The sequence below is a fragment of the Bubalus bubalis genome, chromosome 3, assembly GCF_019923935.1.
Source record: "Bubalus bubalis isolate 160015118507 breed Murrah chromosome 3, NDDB_SH_1, whole genome shotgun sequence".
Lineage (NCBI taxonomy): Eukaryota > Metazoa > Chordata > Mammalia > Artiodactyla > Bovidae > Bubalus > Bubalus bubalis.
The window spans coordinates 136829228-136848073 of NC_059159.1; the positions used below are offsets into that span (position 1 = coordinate 136829228).

General features: G+C 54.0%; 1 protein-coding gene across 1 annotated transcript; it reads right to left on the reverse strand.

Annotated features, from left to right (window-relative positions):
- Window positions 1-4478: 4478 nt before the first annotated feature.
- Window positions 4479-10441, reverse strand: AQP3 (aquaporin 3 (Gill blood group)). Its single transcript, XM_006066697.4, has 6 exons — window positions 10259-10441; window positions 6945-7071; window positions 6444-6581; window positions 6007-6125; window positions 5568-5785; window positions 4479-5480 (listed from the first exon to the last, which is right to left on the reverse strand). The coding sequence occupies exons 1-6, from the start codon at window positions 10364-10366 to the stop codon at window positions 5312-5314; spliced, it is 879 nt and encodes a 292-aa protein (XP_006066759.1). The 5' UTR covers window positions 10367-10441; the 3' UTR covers window positions 4479-5311.
- Window positions 10442-18846: the final 8405 nt, after the last annotated feature.

Here is an 18846-nt window from a genome sequence, read left to right on the forward strand (position 1 = left end):
GACAGATTCTCAACCACTGGACCACTAGGGAAGACTCAATTCCCAATTTTTAAAGGCTATACTCCATTTATAGTTGTTATAAAATATTGTATATATTCCCTGTGTTTTGTGTATGTGTATGTGTGTGTGGGAGGGGGGGGATGGTTTTTTTTGTTTGTTTTTAGCCACACTGTGTGTCATGTGGGATCTTAGTTCCCCAACTAGGAATCGAACCTGTGCCCCCTGAAATGTAAGCACAGAATCTTAACCACTGGACTGCCAGTGGAGTCCGTGTTTTATTGTACAACATATCCTTATAGCTTATTTTATACATAATAGTTTGTCCCTCTTAATCCCCTGCTATGCCCTAATTTGTGCCTAACATTACCCTTCCCCCATTCCCTCTCCCCTCTGGTAAACACATTTGTTCTCTATATCTGTGAGTCTGTTTCTTTTTTGTTATATTCACTAGTTTGTTACAGTTTTTAGATTTCACGTATAAGTGATATACAGTATTTTTCTCTGTCTGACATTTCACTTAGCACAATACCTTCCAAATTCATCAAAGAGTGGTCTGCCTGTTTTCCTCTAGGAGTTTTATGGCCTCTGGTCTTACATTTAGGTCTTTAATACATTTTTAATTTATTTTTGTATATAGTGTTGGACAATGTTCTAATTTCATTGGTTCACTTGTAGCTCTCCAACTTTCCCAGCACCACTTATTGAAGAGACTATCTTTTCTCCATTGTATATTCTTGTTTCCCTTGTCATAGATTAATTGACAAAAAGTGCCCAAGTTTATTTCTGGGCTCTCTATTCTATTCCATTGATGTATGTGCCTGTTTTTGTACCATTACCATACTGTTTTGATTACTGTAGCTTTGTGGTTTAGTCTGAAGTCAGGAGAGGCATGATTCCTCCAGATTTGCTCTTCTTTCTTAAGATTATTTTAGCTACTCAGCGTCTTTTGTGTTCCCATGCAAATTTTAAGATTGTTTGCTAAAGATTATTTATTCTGTGAAGAATATCATTGGCATTTTATAGGGATTTCATTGATCTGTAGATTACTGTAGGTAGTATGGCCATTGTAACAATATTAATTCTTCCACTCCAAGAACACAGTATATCTTTCTATCTGTGTCATCTTTGATTTCTTTTATCAGTGTCTTGTAGTTTTCCAAGCACAGGTTTTTTCCCTCCTTAGGTAGATTTATCCCTAGATATCTTATTCTTTCTGATGTGATGATAAATGAGATTTCTCTTTCTGATAGTTCATTGTTAATGTATAGAAAAGGAACAGATTTCTGTATGTAAATTTTGTATCCCACAACTTTAGAGAATTCATCGATAAGCTCCCCAGTTCCTCCTCTCCTTCCTTTGCACTGCCAGCATTCCCAGGCCCACAGCTCAGGGTCACCACCTCAGGACAGGCTCCCTTCTCCCAGCGAGGAAGCCAGTACTTTCACAGATCCTCCCTTGGGGGATCAAGGGTGTCTCTAGCCTCTGGGGTCTTTCCACAGGGTGGAGTAGTCCCTCCTCGCCCCTTCCCACTCCACCCAACTCTACCTCACCCATGCTTCCCCAAGCCTTGGGGAGGCCCCACCCAGATCTTTAGATAAACAAAATCAAGGGGAAAGAGTTAGCAAGGAGGAGGGAGCTCATTACCAGGAATTAAGGAGGAGGAATGCCCTGGGAACTAGGTTGGCAGGAGAGACACTCAGACTCTCTTAAGTACTTGAGTACATGAGATGTTCACTTAGAAGTACACATAGAATGACCCAGACAAAAGCAGGAGACAGGGACAGGAAACACAGAAAGAGACAGAGACATGGCCAGCCAGGGGCACAGACCCAGAGCCATAACCAGGCAGACTGAGAGAAGGACAGGCACAGCCAGCAACGCTGAGAGGTGCACACTTGCATGTGAGCACACAGAGACAGGCACACAAGAAAACAGAAACCAAGCTCAGGTTTCAGGGAGGCTGATTTCAATGCAAACAGGCCAGAGCTTTAAGGAACCGAGAGCTCCTCCAGAGTGTACTGTGGGGAGGACTAGCTCAGGATGAAGGCACAAGAGAAGAGTTCTAGGGTCTTGATTCTCTAAGTCCACCCTGGAAAAAGGATTGGGATCCTTTCCTGAAGGAGATAAAGAGATTTCATTTTAGAACCAGACAGAACTCCTTGTGAGAGGCATAACTTAGAAGGGAGTGGGGGAGGCGGGCCACCTCGCTCCTGCCCCTAGGGGTCAAGCTGCTATTGGCTCCGGTCACTGGTCGGCCAGGCCTTCCCCTTTCTCACTCGATGTAAACTTCCATCCAGCTTGCTCCCTGGGCTGCATGATCCTCTGTCCTCTATGCCCGCAGTGATCTCCCTCTTGTGTCTCCCTTCGATTTCTCCCAAAGCCTCCTCAAATTAGGGCACAGCAAGCCATAACCCCGCTCTTCTTCACCATCCCCCATCACTCAAGAACTTCAGAATCATGGATGGAATCCCAGGCGGAAGAGGATATTAAATTCAAATGACCTTTAAAAAACAGCCTTCAGTATCTCTCCACGACCAACCTTCCTCCCTCGGTTCAGCAGAAAAAAAATCACCAAGTGACATTTATTGACTAATATCTTCCATACTTCCTCCTCTCAATGTCTCCCAATTCACACATGAAGAAACTGAGATTCAGGGAAAGAAGATGACCACCCCAGTACCACATAGCTAGAGACAGGCCAGGCTGAGCCTGGAAGCCAGGTCTGACCACTTGTTCACCACTGGGCCAGAAGGCCTCCCACCACCCCCTGGGCTGACTGGTTAGCGTCAACTACAGATTTTGAGAGGAAGCGATGACAAAGGACATGGGGCAGGCAGGGGAGGATAGCAGGGTGGGGGGTACCTGTGTGGCTGGAATAAATCTCTTTAGCCCTCATTCTCCTCCTGAGGTTTGCCCTTCCTCCCCCAGGGCTTGAGAAGGGACACTCCCTCTGGCTCAGATCCCTTCAACATTCCAGACACGCCTCTTGGGAGTTGGGGACAATGATTAGGTGGAGACTTAAGATGGAACTGCCTTCTCCCACCCCTACCAGCCCAGGGTCCAGGCTGTGTGACCATGCATTTGCCACTCACTCTCTCTGAGTCACGTTCTCCTCATCTGTGAAGGAGCTGGCAAGCAAGAGATGGCTTATTTAAAATCCACAGTTCTTCTCCAGACCAAGGGATCCTCTGGCTCTCAGCACAGTTAACTTGGCAGGAGAGCTCAGGTTGGGGCTGCCTTTCCTTTTTATTCCCAGTGAAATTTGAGGACTTCCCTGTAGCTCAGGGGCTTCCCTTGTGGCTCAGCTGGTAAAGAATCTGCCGGCAATGCAGGAGACCAGGGTTCATCCCCTGGGTCGGGAAGATCCTCTGAGGAAGGGAATGGCAACCCACTCCAGTATTCTTGCCTGGAGAATCCCATGGACAGAGGAGCCTGGCAGGTTACAGCCCAGAGGGTCTCAAAGAGTTGGACAAGACTGAAGCGACTTAGCATGCACGCACACAGTAAGGGAGGAAAAGGAGGTGAGAAGGGGCACGTGATCTCCCAACAGAACCGCCCAGGCCCAAATGTGGCGAGTCCTTTGCCTCTCTAGGCAAAGTCAGGGTGTCAGAGTCAGTCCAACCCCTGCCTTACAGGACATGGGGGTGCCTCAAACTGAAGAACTGAAGCCAGCAGGAGGAATGAGTGCAGCTGTGGTCTCTGGGTTCAGACAGCTGACTGTAGAAATGGAGGAGTGGGTAAGGGCAGGGATGACTTCCTGGAGGAGGTGTTGGAGCAGATCAGGAGGGTTTTAGTGACTGGTCAGTGAGGTAGGAAGACACAGGGGTGCACAGAATAGTCCTGAGTGGATGGAGCATTGTGAGGGGAGGGGTGGGGACCAGGGCCAGGTCCTGAGGGGGCCTGAATGCAGGATGGAGGGATTTGAATTGTCTCCAGATGGCGGGGAGAGCCATGGAATGAGGCCACTTCCATCAGGGCTTTCAGAAAGATCCCTCTGGCTGCTGTATGGACTGTCCGATCCAGACTGGAGTCAGGGAGACTGCTGCTAAAGGGGTAGGGCCAAGGTCTGGTTGTAGGTGATGAAGCCCAAACAATTGCGAGGGGTCGAAGGCAACAGTAGGTTCCCAGTATGATTGGTCTCTTCCAGAAACAGGGAGCTCACTACTTCCTGGAGAGCAGTCCTCTCCTTTAAGAGGAAGTTCCTCCCCCCGGGCCAGGCTTCTGTCTGCCTTCCGGGGGTAGTGGGTGGGCGCAGGGTTCGGGAAGGAGATGTGATTCACCAACTGGGGGTTCCTGGGAGGATGGAAGCTTGGAGGAAAGTGTGGGACCACCGAGTTCAGGCTGAGATGAAGGACTCTCCGACCCATGCGACTGACCTCTGCCTCCAGAACAGGTTCAAGTACAACCCTCAGGGTGCCCTGTGGCCAGACTCACTGAAGCTCTTTGGCGCCAGAAAAACAGCAGAGCAGGCAGAGAGCTATTTACACAATTGGCATACATTTTATTGTTTTTTTTATAAAAGGCAAAAATACATGTGTTGAGTGGAGGATTAAAGGAGGGCAGACCATGGAGTCTCCCAATCCCCATCCCTGAAACTGTAACATCTACTACATATATGTATTAATACACATATATTAAAATATATTTTTAAGAGCAAACATGAAATTATGACCTGGACTTCACCCCCACTCCCCTCATGCCTCCACTGTGACATGAACACATCACACTGCTGCTCCTTATTTATGAATAGACAGAGCTCCACAACTGGGCTTTGGCCCCCTCCTCCTAGCCCTACTTATATTCCCACCCTACTGAAGCCTATAAGAGCCCCCTGAATAGAAGGGCAGACACGCACATACTGAGAAATGCCTGTACCTGGACCCTCCTCCACATGGAGCCCCTGAAACGTTCTTTTCTCATTCACAGATAGACACCTTCCCCTCTCTTCCTCTGGACCCCCACCCAACTCCACCAACAGAATCTTTTCCACTCGGTCTTTTGCCCTGAATATGTGGAAAACCAAGCACACACACCTGCATACACACTCACACACCTGCTGCCTATGATCTCCCTCTGGGAGATGAGGGGCTAGATTGGCCAGGCTCCCTGTGCCACCACCGCTTACAGGCTGAAGGTCCTGCTGGGTCCTATTTCCTTCAGGATGGAAAAGCCTGGAGGGGGCTGTCTAGTAGGAGGTGGTGGACAAGAAGCTTCCTATTCCAGGAGGGGAGTTGTGAAGAGGGCTTCTGGGGAGCAGCCCCTGCACAGTCAATGGACGCTCATGGGAGGGCATGGGGGTGCCCCCGCCCATTCACATCTGCTCCTTGTGCTTCACGTGGGACAACTTCACATTCTCTTCGTCGGTGGAGGGTGGGGGCGGCTCCAGGTGGCAGCCGATCATGAGCTGGTATACGAAGACACCGGCGATGGAACCCAGGAGCGGAGAGACAATGGGCACCCACCACCAGTGGCGGCCCGTCCTGGGGGCAGACAGATGTGGTCAGGGGTGGGTGGGGCAGACCAAAGCAGAGAATGGGCTGGGGCATGCAAGTGGGGACTGCACTCACGTGAAGACTTCCGAGCCCCAGCCGGCGATGGCGGTGAAAAGGCGGGGGCCGAAGTCCCGGGCGGGGTTGACGGCGTAGCCAGAGTTGAAGCCCATTGAGGTACCAATGACCAAGACCACCAGGCCCACGGTGAAGGCCTCTAGGCCTCGGGGGACGGGGTTATTGTAGGGGTCCACAATGGCCAGCACACACACGATGAGGGAGGCCGTGCCAATGAACTGGGGAGTGGGGAGAACAGCGTGAGGAGAGCCCCCACCTTCCACCCTCTGGCTTCCCTCTAAGAGTCTTGGCATCTCCAGTGTTCTGCTCCTCAGGGCAGTGGTACTAAGATTTTTACTGGTTAACTAGCAGAGTCCTAGGAGTCTGCTCTAGACAGGGAGTCCTGTCCCCCAGCCAGCCCATGAGCAACCCAAGCCCCTCACCCAACCCCAGCCCATACCTGGTCGAAGAAGCCATTGACCATGTCCAAGTGTCCAGAGGGGTAGGTGGCAAAGATGCCAGCTGTGCCATTGGGGCCCGAAACAATAAGCTGGTTGTTGGCGAAGGCCCAGATCGCATCTGGTGACAGTTTTGATACCGCATGTGTGAGAGAGAGGCCTGAGCCCTGTCTTCCCCATCAAGCTGTGCCCACCCTCCCAGGGGTCTCAGGTGAGCGTAATCACTGCTTTATCACTCTGGAGATGGGGTGGGAAGATGGAGGGTGGAGGGCTTAACTCCACGGTTGCCCAGCTCATTTCTGGGCCCGGTGCATGAATGAGTCATAAGCCCAGGGCCTGGGCAGGTCCCTGGTATTCGTCATGGAAAGGCCTCGTGCCAGTAGGTCAGTCCTAAGCAGAGGGAGGGGGTCGTGGAGGACAGCAGGGTGGGAATGCTCACCGTAATACAACCCGAAGATAATTCCAGCACCCAGGAAGGCTCCCAGAGTCTGAGCCAAGGTGTACACAGGCAGCTTGATCCAGGGCTCGCGCGCCAGGAAGCACATAGCAAATGTCACGGCAGGGTTCAGGTGGGCCCCTGGGCAGAGGGAGATGGGGCCTATTAGTCCCTGCCTGCCACAGTGGGGAGGCCAGGATCTCCCCCACCCACACTCCCCCTCTTCGACTCTGGTGAACAGGGATGCAGAGAAGGGTTTATTGCACAGAATGGCGGGTTGGACTATGTAATAGACCCACTCTGCTAGTCTCTGATTCCGAGGTGAGAGTCGAAGTTTCTTACGTATCAAGTCCCTTCGTCACTCTTCTCTTTCAAAGGCCCACAGCTAGGGCATGGCTGTGCCCTGCCCTGTGAAGAACACTCCCGCCCCCACCCCATTCCCCAGTGGGACACCATGTGGGGTAGCTGGAGGGCTGATGGCTGAGGGTGGGGACAAGGCCTTACCAGAGACCTGGCCAGCAATAAGGATGCCTAGGGTCACGGCGAAGCCAAAGGCCAGGTTGATGGTGAGGAAACCACCGTGGGTGCCCCGGCTGAGCACAACCTGGGCCACAGAGCCACAGCCAAACATCTGTGTCAGGAAACAGAACAAAGCAGGGAGAGTGAGGACCAATGACTCTCACTCCAGAGGAAAGGGATGAAGCCAGCCACCTCCCACTGCCTTCATGCGGAAACAGAAGCCCTTTCCTGGAATCAAGCCCCTCCCCTCCTGCTGCAGTCATAAGCAGACAGGCCCTCCCAGCCCCAGGGTCCCAGCTCCACTCTAACAGGGTCCTGTGGAAGGGACTGGAAACAGAGTTTGCAACTGTGAGCCCAGAAGGTAGCGGAACCATCTCCATTGATTTGTCTCGATTCTCAATAAGAGCCAGGGGAAGGGGACACTCTCACCTGAGCAGTTCCTCCCCCAGCCCTTCAGGCCTGGTCCCTAGGGGTGGGACGGTTCTCACTCAGCCCCCACCTGCAGCTGCCTTTCTCTCTGCCCCAAAGAAGAGCTGGCAGGGAGAGGGCACAGAGAAAGGGCAGAGGCCAGAAGTTAGGCTGAATCCACTTCTCCTTAATCTGGGGTGTCAGAGCCCCTGGTCTCCCTCTTAGAACCCTCAGCTTCCCTGACATGTCCCTGACCCAGAGCCTCCTCTCTCCCCTCACCTTGACCTCCCTACCCTCAGAGGCCTAGGTTCCCCACTCAGATTTGGAGGTGCTAAGACAGAGGTCTCTGTCTCCTCTCATTAGCCAGTCAGGGACCCTCAGGCCAATGCAAGTGGGGAGATTGGTTCTAAGCTTTCTGCCAGAAATGGGGGGATTCAAGAGGCTAAAGTCCCTGATGTCCTGCAAGTACAGAGCATGCTGTATGTCAGTTCCCTTTGTTCAGATATAAAAATGCTCCTGTGTATGCTTGCTAAGTCACTCAGTCCTGTCCAACTCTTTGCGACCCCATGGACCATAGCCCGCCAGGTTCCTCTGTTCATGGGATTCTTCAGGTAAGAATACTGGAGTGGGTTGCCATGCCCTCCTCCAGGGCATCTTCCCAATCCAGGGATCAAACCTGTGTCTCCAGCCACTCCTGCATTGGCAGGTAGATTCTTTATGGCTAAGCCACCGGGAAGCCCCCAGAATGCTCCTGCACTAGCTGTAAAGGGCTATTACTCTGAGCCCCCAGGGGCCCCCCAAAGCTGCTCCAGCCCTGCCCCAGCTCTCCTTTCCCATCTCCCCATAACTAAATTCTGAGGCCTATTCAGCAGAAATTTTACAAGATCTGTGCTCAGGGCCCTTGTTCATTCTGATAGCTCCGTCCGTGTCCTGCTGCACTGGGTGGTTATGAATTTTGGTTATCACCCTTCAGGAGGACGAAGAGATAGGAAACCTGAGGCAGCAATGCAGGGCAAAGGTGGGCAGGCAGGTGAGAGCAAAGGTCCGAGATTGTAAGTATCTGTGTGTGTGCTGAAACAGGCATGTGAGGGTCTGGGGCACCCTGCCCAGCTTGGCAGGCCTTGGCCTCAGCTCCTTGCCTACCCGAGGCACAAACCTGGCTCCATCCCAAGAAGCCTTGGAGGGAGAAGCTGTCAGAGCCAGTTCCACCACCTTGAGACTAATCTTCCTCTTCCTCCTGCCTCCTTCTCCCTCTCCTCACCTTACTAGGTGCCCCAGAGAAAGGGGCTTCCCCAGCCTTAAAGCCAGCCCTGATTCTGACACTGCAGGCCCTAGGTCCCCAATCCCCAGAGGGGTGCAGGCAAGCCTCACCCACCACTCAGGGGTCTTCCTGGCCTGGCCCCTCCTCTTCAGGCACTGATACCCAATGCCTCTCAACCACCTGAGCCTGAAAGCCTTCACAAACATAATACCCTCCTTCTGTGGTCAGGGATAAGCCAAGTGATCCTGAGGCTCAGCGGGAGGCCCGACTGCTCCTTTAGGGGAGGGCAAACTGAGACTTAGGGAGAAGTTAGGGAGGCCCCTCTGTGAAAGGAAGACAATGTCCCCTGTCCTGGCTGCTCTCCAACAGGGGACTGGACTGTCAGTCAGATGGGGACGGGGGACACAAGGCTCTGGGCAGGGTGATGATAAGCACCTGTCCTATTCCCTTCCTGGGAGAGAAGAGATACGGATGACTGGAAGGACCACTAGTCTTGGGGGTGGGGGGTGTGGATAAACAGCCCTACCTGGCTTCCTCCCTTCCTGTTTCTGGAAGCCAAAGGTGAGTCCCAGCTTTTCTCTCTCTATAGAACCTGCTCCACCACCACCACCCATGGTAGGGAGCCACCCAGCTCTCCTTCCCCCTAGTTAATCTCACTAGTCCACAGGGGGCTACCTAGGGTTGGAACTGGGGCACAGAGTATCCCATCCCCTGCAATGAAGCAACTGAACCCAGAAGTAACCAAGAGGGAAACAGGTGTAACCACAAGCGTGGCCGAAAATCTGAGACTAACTGGGACAGGAAACGGAGCCCATAACTGATCTGTCTGCCAGGTCCAAGAAGTACAAACAGTCACCCAGAAACAACCCAGACTGAAACTCGCATGACCAGGGAGTCACTGGGACTGGGGAGTAACCCGTAGAGTAACTCAGATCCTGGAGACCCATGCACACCGGTGTGCTTGTGCACGGAAGCTGACCGCATCTGTCTGGGTAACTGTCCAGGAGTTGCCCAGCACTCAAGGACAGACGTTAGTGACTTCACATCCCTTGTGCCTGGGGCAAAGCTGCCTTCCATAGCCTCTTATCTTCAGGATCCTCCTTCCTTCCTTGCTTGCTGTGTGCTTCATGGCCTCTGCCCTCTGCCCCCACCTGAAGCAAACTGTCTTCACATCAGGGGAACTTTTAAACTTTCTGAGGGTTAATTATTCATTAGGGGCCAGGCACCCAGGACCCAAATAACTCAATAGGGGCCCATTTGCCACTGCCCCCCACCACCCTCCCCTGCCGGGGCTGGGACTCCAGGAACCTGTTGCACCCACACAGGGCTGGAGGTCCCAGACTGCAGGGGTGACCAACTCGCGCAGCCTGTGGGCTGGCCCACTGGTGACTGGGTGAAGCTCAGGGCTGTCATTGGGGTGTAACAGCTGTCATTCTGGCAAGAGTCAGAGCTATCAGAGGGGGTTAGAGCTATAAGCAAAGACGACCCTGGAGGGGGTCAGGGTGGGGGGCTGGGGGGGAGTGTCAGAGCTGAGAGAGGGGTCGAGGCTGTCTTAAACACAGCCCCTCAGTGAACAGAGGGACTGGGGAGGTGGGGCTGGCAAGAGGCTTCTGCGGGTCCCTCCACTCACCACGAGGATGAGGGTCCCCAGGCACTCAGCCAGCGCCTGGCGGAGCAGCCGGTAGCGGATGTGCAGCATCTCCCCGCAGCGGTTCACCAGCTCCTTCTGTCGACCCATGGCGGTGGCAGGCGACGGCGCTTCGGGCAGGCAGGCAAAAGGACGGCCGCAGCAGCAGCAGCAGAGTGGCCGCCAGCGCCGGGTGGCGCCCTTTTATAGAGCCGAAGGCACGTGCCCCGCCCGCCCGCAACCCCGCCCGCCCCTTCCGCGCCGGCCTCAAGGTGGGCGGCCGCCCCCACCGCTGAAGGGACCGCTGGGTTGGAGGGGAGGCTGGTGAGGAAGGTAGAGGTACAGGGTGGGGTGAGGAGCCCTTAGGGCTAGGATTGTCCCCGGGAGAACTGCGGGATGATGGAGGCCGAGAGCCGATGCGGGGATGAAGGCACGTACAGGACCAGGGCCACTGGGGAGAAAGGAACTGCGGAAGAGACCTCCCTGGCCCAGTCACAGCGAGCCTCCCTGCCATCCCCACCACGGTGGGAGTGAGAGCAGACTCCCACCGAGTTAGGAAAGGAACTGGCCCCAGCTCATGGGCCTCCCTGGTGGCTCAGACCATAAAGAATTCTCCTGCAATGTGGGAGACCTGGGTTCGATTCATGGGGTGGGAAGATTCCCTGGAGGAGGGCATGACAACCCACTCCAGTATTCTTGCCTGGAGAATCCCATAGACAGAGGAGCCTGGCGGGCTACAGTCCATGGGGTTGCAAAGAGTCCAACAGGACTGAGCAACTAAGCACTAAACCATGGCTGGACCTCTCCTGTCTTCAGTTAGGGGCCTGGAGGGAGAAGACTGCAGTGGGGAGGGGGCAAGGGAGAAGAGACCCAGGTGGACACAGTCCAGACCTAGGTGGACTCACAGAACACATGGGCTGAGTTCCAGCCAGAGCTCAGGGGCCTTGCTTCTTGTCTGGTTAGTACATGTCACATGTTGCCTGTCTTGACAGCTCTGTTCTCAGCTGTGTCCACACATGACATCTCCCATGTGTTTGATCATACTTTTGGGGCATCATGGCTGTGCTCATAGCAGTGGAACATGTCTGGGTTAAGAGAGCTTGTCACACGTGTAGCTGCGTAGTATTGCACACGGCTCCGGGGCCCAGCTGCAGTTGTCCAGACATGCCGCCGGCCATATACTTGCGGCAGGTTGAGTTCCCGCTGTTTTTAACCCTCTCCTCTCCCACCCTGGCTGATCCCTAGCCAGGGGCAAGTCTATTCCTTTGAGAGGTAAAGCTGTCTGAGCTGTGGGGGTGTCAGACCCATCAGAGGTGGGGGGTCATGGAGCAATCTTGCTCCCTGTGCCGCATCTAATAACTTGTGAGCTGAGGTCTGGTCACCTGGACCTGACTCCCACAGGACTGGCAGCAAATATGCCCTCACCCTGGTCTCTAAGGCAGCTTTGCCAGGGAGACCTCATTTCCAGAAGGGACTTAATCCAGGTAGGCTGGGGACCCTAGGGACTTGTCCTTTGAGCAGCGGCTGTCAGAAATGAGGGCTCCAGAGGTGACTCATGCCCAAAGAGATGGGGTTTATCAACACACATAGAGTCACACGTGTCGTGCAGGCGTGCACACTCACTATACCCTGGGGCTGGCAGCCATATTCGCCTATAGACCCTGAGGTTTGTTCATGCACTCCTGAGATGGCATTCCCATGAAAGCCTGGCCATAGGCTCACACAGATATGTAACCCCCACAAGGGAGGTCTCCCAGGGCCCGTGGTCCAGAAAGAAGCACCCCGCCCCCTGAACCTCAAGGGCTGGGAGGCCCCATGGTGAATCAGGGAGCCATCACCCAGTGCCTGCCTGTGGCCCCACTGCCCATCCGTGACTCAAGACAAAACCCCAGAGTCCTGGTGCCAGAACCCAAAGTGTGGGAAGAGGGGAACACCCCCACACTGGGCCGTCCTCTCTTCTCCCCACTCCCTGGTATGTTTCTCAGCCCCTCACTGCCCCAGGTGGAGCTGCGCAAGGCAGAACTGGCAAAGGGGCTCCTCAACGCTGAGAGAAAGTAGGGAACCCCAGCTCACAGCACCCTATCCTCACTCCTGCCTGATCCCAGGCCTGCCAGCAGCCAAGCCCAGCCCAGAAACCAAAGCAGGGGAGGGAAACAGGGGACAGCTCTGCTCTCAGTGGGCAGAGCACCCTCCCCTCCCCATATACACATGTGTTTGCAGGTAGAGCACTGCCCTCCCCTCATACACAAACGTGTGTTTGCAGATAACGTACCCTCCCCCCATACACACAACTGTTTGCAGGTAGAGCACTGCCCCCCATACTCACATATGTTTGCTGTCAGTTCACATAGGTGTTCATGGTGCTCCACCCTGAGGGAGCAGGTTGCACATATAACTGTAGATTTGTGTATCTTGTAAGTAGTATCTGTTTACACATGTGCACCTGTGTGTACTCACACATGTGTGTTTGTGCTCACCTGTAACTCTGGGCCTGCAGCTCATTGTAGAGCACATTTGTGACCCCTTCTTCCCTAGTGGGTGCAGCCCCGTGCCGAGGCACATGGCTGGGCACGTGGAACAGGACCTGGATCCCAGTGCCCCCTGGTCGCGAATCAGAGTCTCTGGTGGTCTAGTGGTTAAGAATCCGACTGCCAGTATAGGGGACAAGGGCTCGATTCCTGGTCCAGGAAGATCCCACATGCCCTGGAGCCACTGAGCCCATGCACCACAACTACTGAGCCTGTGCTTTATAGACTGTGCTTGGCAACAAGAGAAGCCACCGCTGTGAGAAGCCTGTGCACGGCAACGAAGAGTAGCCCCTGCTTACCTCAACTAGAGAAAGCCCATAGGCGCAACAATGACCCAGAATAGCCATAAATAAATAAACAAAAAATCTTTAAAAAGCCCATCCTTCAGAATTATGACCCCATATACTCCCACCAAACTTGTTGCTGTCTATAACTGGTTTTTACACACGGGTCCACACACGTGTATGCAGCATGCACACGGGGATGGGTTAGAGTTGGAGCTGAGAAGGTATGGTCAGGGCTTCATGGTTCTTAGTGGAAGATATCTTCTTCCTGAGAGGACCCTGCCTGGAAGAGGGAGAAGGATGCAATGCCTTCCAAGGGCCCCTAATTCCTGTCAGCCCTCCTTGGGTCATCTGGGGATAAGATGGGTCAGGGCCTGAGAACGCTTGTACAGAAGGCCCGGACTGTCTGGCCTCGAGTTTGAGGGGGCAGACCTCATTGCACAGCTGGATGCAGGCAATGGGAGTCGTGGGGGGCTCATTCTCACTGTAGGCTATGAATGGCACCCCCTGGAGGCAAAAAGCCCCTGGAGCTTGGCTCTTGGAGCTCTTCAGGAAGAGCCCGAGCTTGGTGAGGCAGGCCCTGACCCTGAGTCATGCAGCTTATCCAGGCCCTCTGGGCTGGCTCCTGCTCTTCTGGAAGGAAAGCCAGGCTGAGTACAGGCTGCGAGCCAGCCCACCTGCCTGGGAGCTCCAGGACAAGGCACATGAGGAGGCCCCACCTACCCTCAAGGCATCTTGAGCAAGGTCTATGTCTCACCTGGGCGGGAGGGCTGAGCCCAGGAAGGGGCCTCCGATTCACCCTGTGGGAGGCTGTGATTCCTTGAGGTCAGAGCTGGGGGAGTGGGTTCTCAGGCAAGGGAAGGGCTGAAGACTCAAGTCCCAGCCTGTTGGACCAGAGGGGCGAGCTAGGGCCCTGTAAGGGGGAGGGCCGGCACGCCCTTCATTTCCTACCCCCCAAACTCTTTTTGCCTGAAAGGGAGTAGCTTGAACCAACAGAGGAGACATGGGCCTTGCTGTCAGCAAGCAGAGAAGAGTGTAAACATAGAAAATAAATCACGCTACCTTCCCTCACAGCCTCCCTAAACCCCCTAACCTCTTCCCCAGCATTGGAGTGTGGTGAGGGGGGCGCAGACCAAAACAGACATACAGACATTTTTCAAGTATAGAAAGTACTTCCTCCAGTTTGCGAAAAACCATCAGAGGTGGATGTATAATCTCCCCTTCCACAAATGACAAAACTGACGTTTGGAGAGAAGTCGCCTGGTGACTCAGATGGTAAAGAATCCACCTGCAGTGTGGGAGACCCAGGTTCAATCCCTGGATTGGGAAGATCCCCTGGAGAAGGGACTGGCAACCCACTCCAGTATCCTTGCCTGGAGAACCCCATGGACAGATGAATCGGCAGGCTATAGTCCATTGGGGTCACAAAGAGTCAGACACTACTGAAGCAACTTAGCATGCATGCAAACACCTGCTAAGATCTCACTCAGCCGTTAAGTGTTGAGCTGGATACATCCCGCGGGGATGGGTAGGAGCCAGGAAGAGGGCAGGGAGGCCAGGGAGCCACAGGTCTCCCCATGCTTCAGCCTTGCGCCCCTCTCTTAGGCCACTGCTAGATGCTCTCCCTGCTTCTGAGTCTTAAGAGTAGGGAGCTGGCTCTGGACAGGAATGGGGAGTGGACAGCAGAGATGAATCACCTGATTATGAGCATCCCCAGACTGGGGTCCGGGCAGGCAGTTCCTCCTCCTGTGCCCACAGTCACCCCCTATCTCCAGACAGATGAGATGGTGGAGAATCCATGAACATAAACCTTCCTCCCACTCCCCCCAGGGTACTGGTCAGGTGTCCAGCTGGAACTTGAGAAAATCTATCTCAAGATAGATTTTGACCCATAGTTTCCCTTCTGTTGTCCCTGGGCTGCCCTCAGCACCCTTTGAGGACAGCAGACGGTCACAGAGAGGGGGTGGAAGAATGCGATAGGGGCTAGAGCCTGCTCTGAGGAAGAGCCCAGAATCCCAGGGGCAGGGCTGATGGGGCAAGCCCTCTTGCCAACCCAGAAGCTCAGCCCCAAGCCTCACTTGACCACTGATCAGTCAGGCGGCCCACCCAGCTCCCTTCCCCCACCTCTCAGTTTCAGTTTCCTCATCAGTCACCTGCAGGTTTCAGGTGGAGTCCCCCGACACACACACACACACACACACACACACACACACACACACACACACACTCACTCACTCAGGGCCTCTGTAAGAATCAGACAAGATTACGGATTTGAAAACTGTAATACAGTCAATGTAGAAGGAAAGGTTCGATTCCAGAAGCTCCCTCCTTAATCAGAGTCGGGTTTCCTCCTGTATGCCTATCATGTCCATCCATGTGTGTTCTGGGCTCTATGTATGTGTGTACCTGTGGAGGTCTGTGTGTACATGTGGGCGACCCTGGGAGTCTGCATATATATCTCTGTGTGTCCCCGTCTGGGCTTGGCTGTGGACCTGGGTGGGGTGTTTAGGAAAGTCAGGGATAGGAGGTAGGGATCTGTAGAGGAGCCTGGAGATGAAGTGACCTGGTCCAACATGATGAGAGTAGGGTTTGGGATTTAGAAGGAAGAGGGGGCAGGGCGGTAGGCAAGAAGCTGAAGGCAGGCAGAAAAGGGGACACAGGAATATGACCCTGGGTGGGGCCCAGGACAACTGCTGTCTGAGAGGTCTGCGGTGTGAAAGGGGTGGGGGCGGGGGACAGGCGGTGGAAGGCTCTGCATCCGGTGTTCCAGAAAGGTGATGGGTGTGTGAGCCCCAGTACACTTTCCCCTCATCCCAGCCAAGTCTGAGTGCTAATTACAGGGCAGCCACCAGTGCCGGCCATATGGGCGGAGTCACAGGAGAAGGAGCCAGAGGAGGGGACAAGCTGTGGCAGGAGATTCTGCAGTCAGACTTCAGGAAGGACTTCCTGAGGGTCTCCAGACCTTGGGGCAGTGGGAGCTGGGGTCCAAGGAAACCCCATTCGTTGGGAGACAGGGGTGTGGGTGTGGTAGAGGGAGACTGGAGAAGGCCAGGATGCTGTATTTGGTCATCAGGTGGAACAGGGGCTGCATCTCAGTGCCCCTCAGTGATCCCTCGGTCAATGTCCAACCTTGGCCTTGTCAGTCTCTAGGAGACCCCAGCTCTGTCCTGTGCAAGTCTCTAGCCTGGGAGAACAGAGGAGACTCCCAGCCAGGGGAACAGAGATGTAGGCTTGAACTGAGGTAGACCAGAGTGTACGTGCTCCCACCCGCTACACTTATCCTTGACCCTGCTTCCCTGGGTCTAATAACAGCTTCATTCTGCTGCCTTGGGCAGAATGGAAGGGGCAAGGCTGGCAGGCAGCCCAGGAAAGGGGAGGGGGCTTGGCTTTTCACTCCTCTCCACCTTACTGGAGACATCCAGAGCTCTGGCCTTTCTACTCTTTTATTCCTCATCACCTGACTCTTAAAAGTGAAAGTGAAGTCGCTCAGTCGTGTCCGACTCTTTGCGACCCCATGGACTGTAGCCTACCAGGTTCCTCCATCCATGGGATTTTCCAGGCAATAGTACTGGAGTGGATTGCCATTTCCTTCTCCAGGGGATCTTCCCAACCCAGGGCTCAAACCCGGGTCTCCCGCATTGTAGACAGCCGCTTTACCATCTGAGCTACCAGGGAAGTCTTGGTCCCCAGGAAAGCCCAGCTCAGAAGCAAGGCCTGGCGCCAGGATACATAGATTCTCTGTAGCTCCCTGTGTGACACTGGTCAAGTTCCTACACCTCTCTGGGCTTCTTGCAAACCAGAAAAATGATCCTCTCCATCCCTCTTCCAGAAACTGAAGTGGGAGAGGGGAGTGAATCTCCCTCTGGGTTTGGAACACCCTGGTCCCCCTTAGTTCCCTGGGGCAGCCCAAAATGCTGCCTTCTGTCTGCAACAGAGGGACGGGCAGGCTGGCCTTCCCTGAGCAAGATGGGGGTGACTCACGTGCCCCAGGCTTCCCCTCCCCTTTATCGCTCACCTAGATTTTAATTTGTGACTCACAAAGCAAGGACCGGAAGTTGAGGAACCCCCTCAACATGAGGTACCTATTTATTGGGGTGGAAGTGGAGGGGCTCAGACCAGCCCAGTCTGACTTACCAGGTCAGGGACTGAGCAGCCTCAGGATTTCGCCGAAATGTAACCTGCTGCAAGGAGCCCTAGGCTTTGGGATCTGTCTCTTTTCCTCCAAAGTTAGGAGCTCGGCAGAGGAAAACAGGGTCTTCAGTTAAAAGGGTTTTGGTTTAAAGGAGGTTTTCAGCACCACCTGAAGGGATGACCCTTTGAGAATTCACTAAATGTGACAACAAAGAGAGGCTTAGGAGGTCTGACAGAACCAGGGAAACTGAAGCCCCCCAAAGGGGAAGGCTTTATTTAAAGCCACTTAACATTTATAGGGGGCTTCTCCAGTGTCTCAGCAGTAAAGAATCTATCTACAATGCAGAAGCCACAGGAGACTTGGGTTTGATCCCTGGGTTGGGAAGATCCCCTGGAGGAGGGCATGACAACCCACTCCAGTATTCTTGCCTAGAGAATCCTATGGACAGAGGAGCCTGCTGAGCTATCCATGTGTGTCACATAGACTTGGAGATGACTGAAGCAATTTAGCACACACACACACACACATTTGCAGGAAAGGATCCAGAGTTCCTGCCTCCTGGGAGCTTTTCCTCCTCTTTAAAAATAGAACAGATCTTGCCTTTAACACCACCTTGGAGCCGGAGGCAAAAGCCTGCTCTCACAGACTAGTGTATAGAGATGTGCACAAGCCCCACTCCACCACCCCAACCAACACATAGAGAGCATCACACCATACGTGTGACACAGCCTCCTACCCCATCCATGTCTACCTGCAAGCCCAGAAGCCCACAGGGGCAGATGTACCCATGGGTTGCACCATAACACACATTCCCCCCACCCCACCCTACACACCCTCGCTATCAGAGGTCCTCCTAGACGCTTCTCCTTCTCTTTCCCTGACATTCCAGTTCCAGCTTCTTGTGTCCCCCCTCCCCCAAGGTCACATTAGTACACACCAGCCTCCTTACCTACTTCCGGGAGAGAAAATTCTGAGGCAACAGGTTGGAGCAGGCCTTGAAATTAGAGCCCAGGGCTCGAGCTCCCTCACCCCCTACACCAAGCTGGAGCAGGGAGTGCAGAAAGCATGGTGTACGTACCTCCTTGGCTTTCTGAGTGACCTACCCTCTTCTCTTGTCACACTGGACACTTGAGAAAACCATCATTGAGGCTTTTTTCTGTTTTAGTTCCCTAACTGGGAATCAAACCCGTGTCCCCTGCAGAGGAAGGGCTTATTCTAACCACTGGACCGCCAGGGGAAGTCCCTATTGTGCCCAATTTAAGGATGGGGAGGCTGAGCCCAGCAAGGGTGACTTGCCTAGGACCACATGGCAAGGTAGCAGGCCCAAGCTCGTCCCCCTGATGGAGGAATGGTGTCTGCACTTCCTGGAGCCATGGGCTTCCTGGGAGCAGATTCCACCCCCTCCCCGCACTGGGTTTGTGAAAGAAGCCATAGGCCTGAAGCCGCCCCTGGAATGATGCAGGATTCTTTGAAACAGCCGGCATCCCATGCCCCTCCTGAGCCATGGAGAGACTATGGAGAAAGCGCGTGAGGGACCAAAGCAAAGGGAAGCTGAGAAGCCAGGGACAACCACAGACTGCAGGGCTCTGTGAGGGCTGGGACTGCATCTCTGGCATCTCCCTGAAAATCCAGCCTGGTGCACCGAGG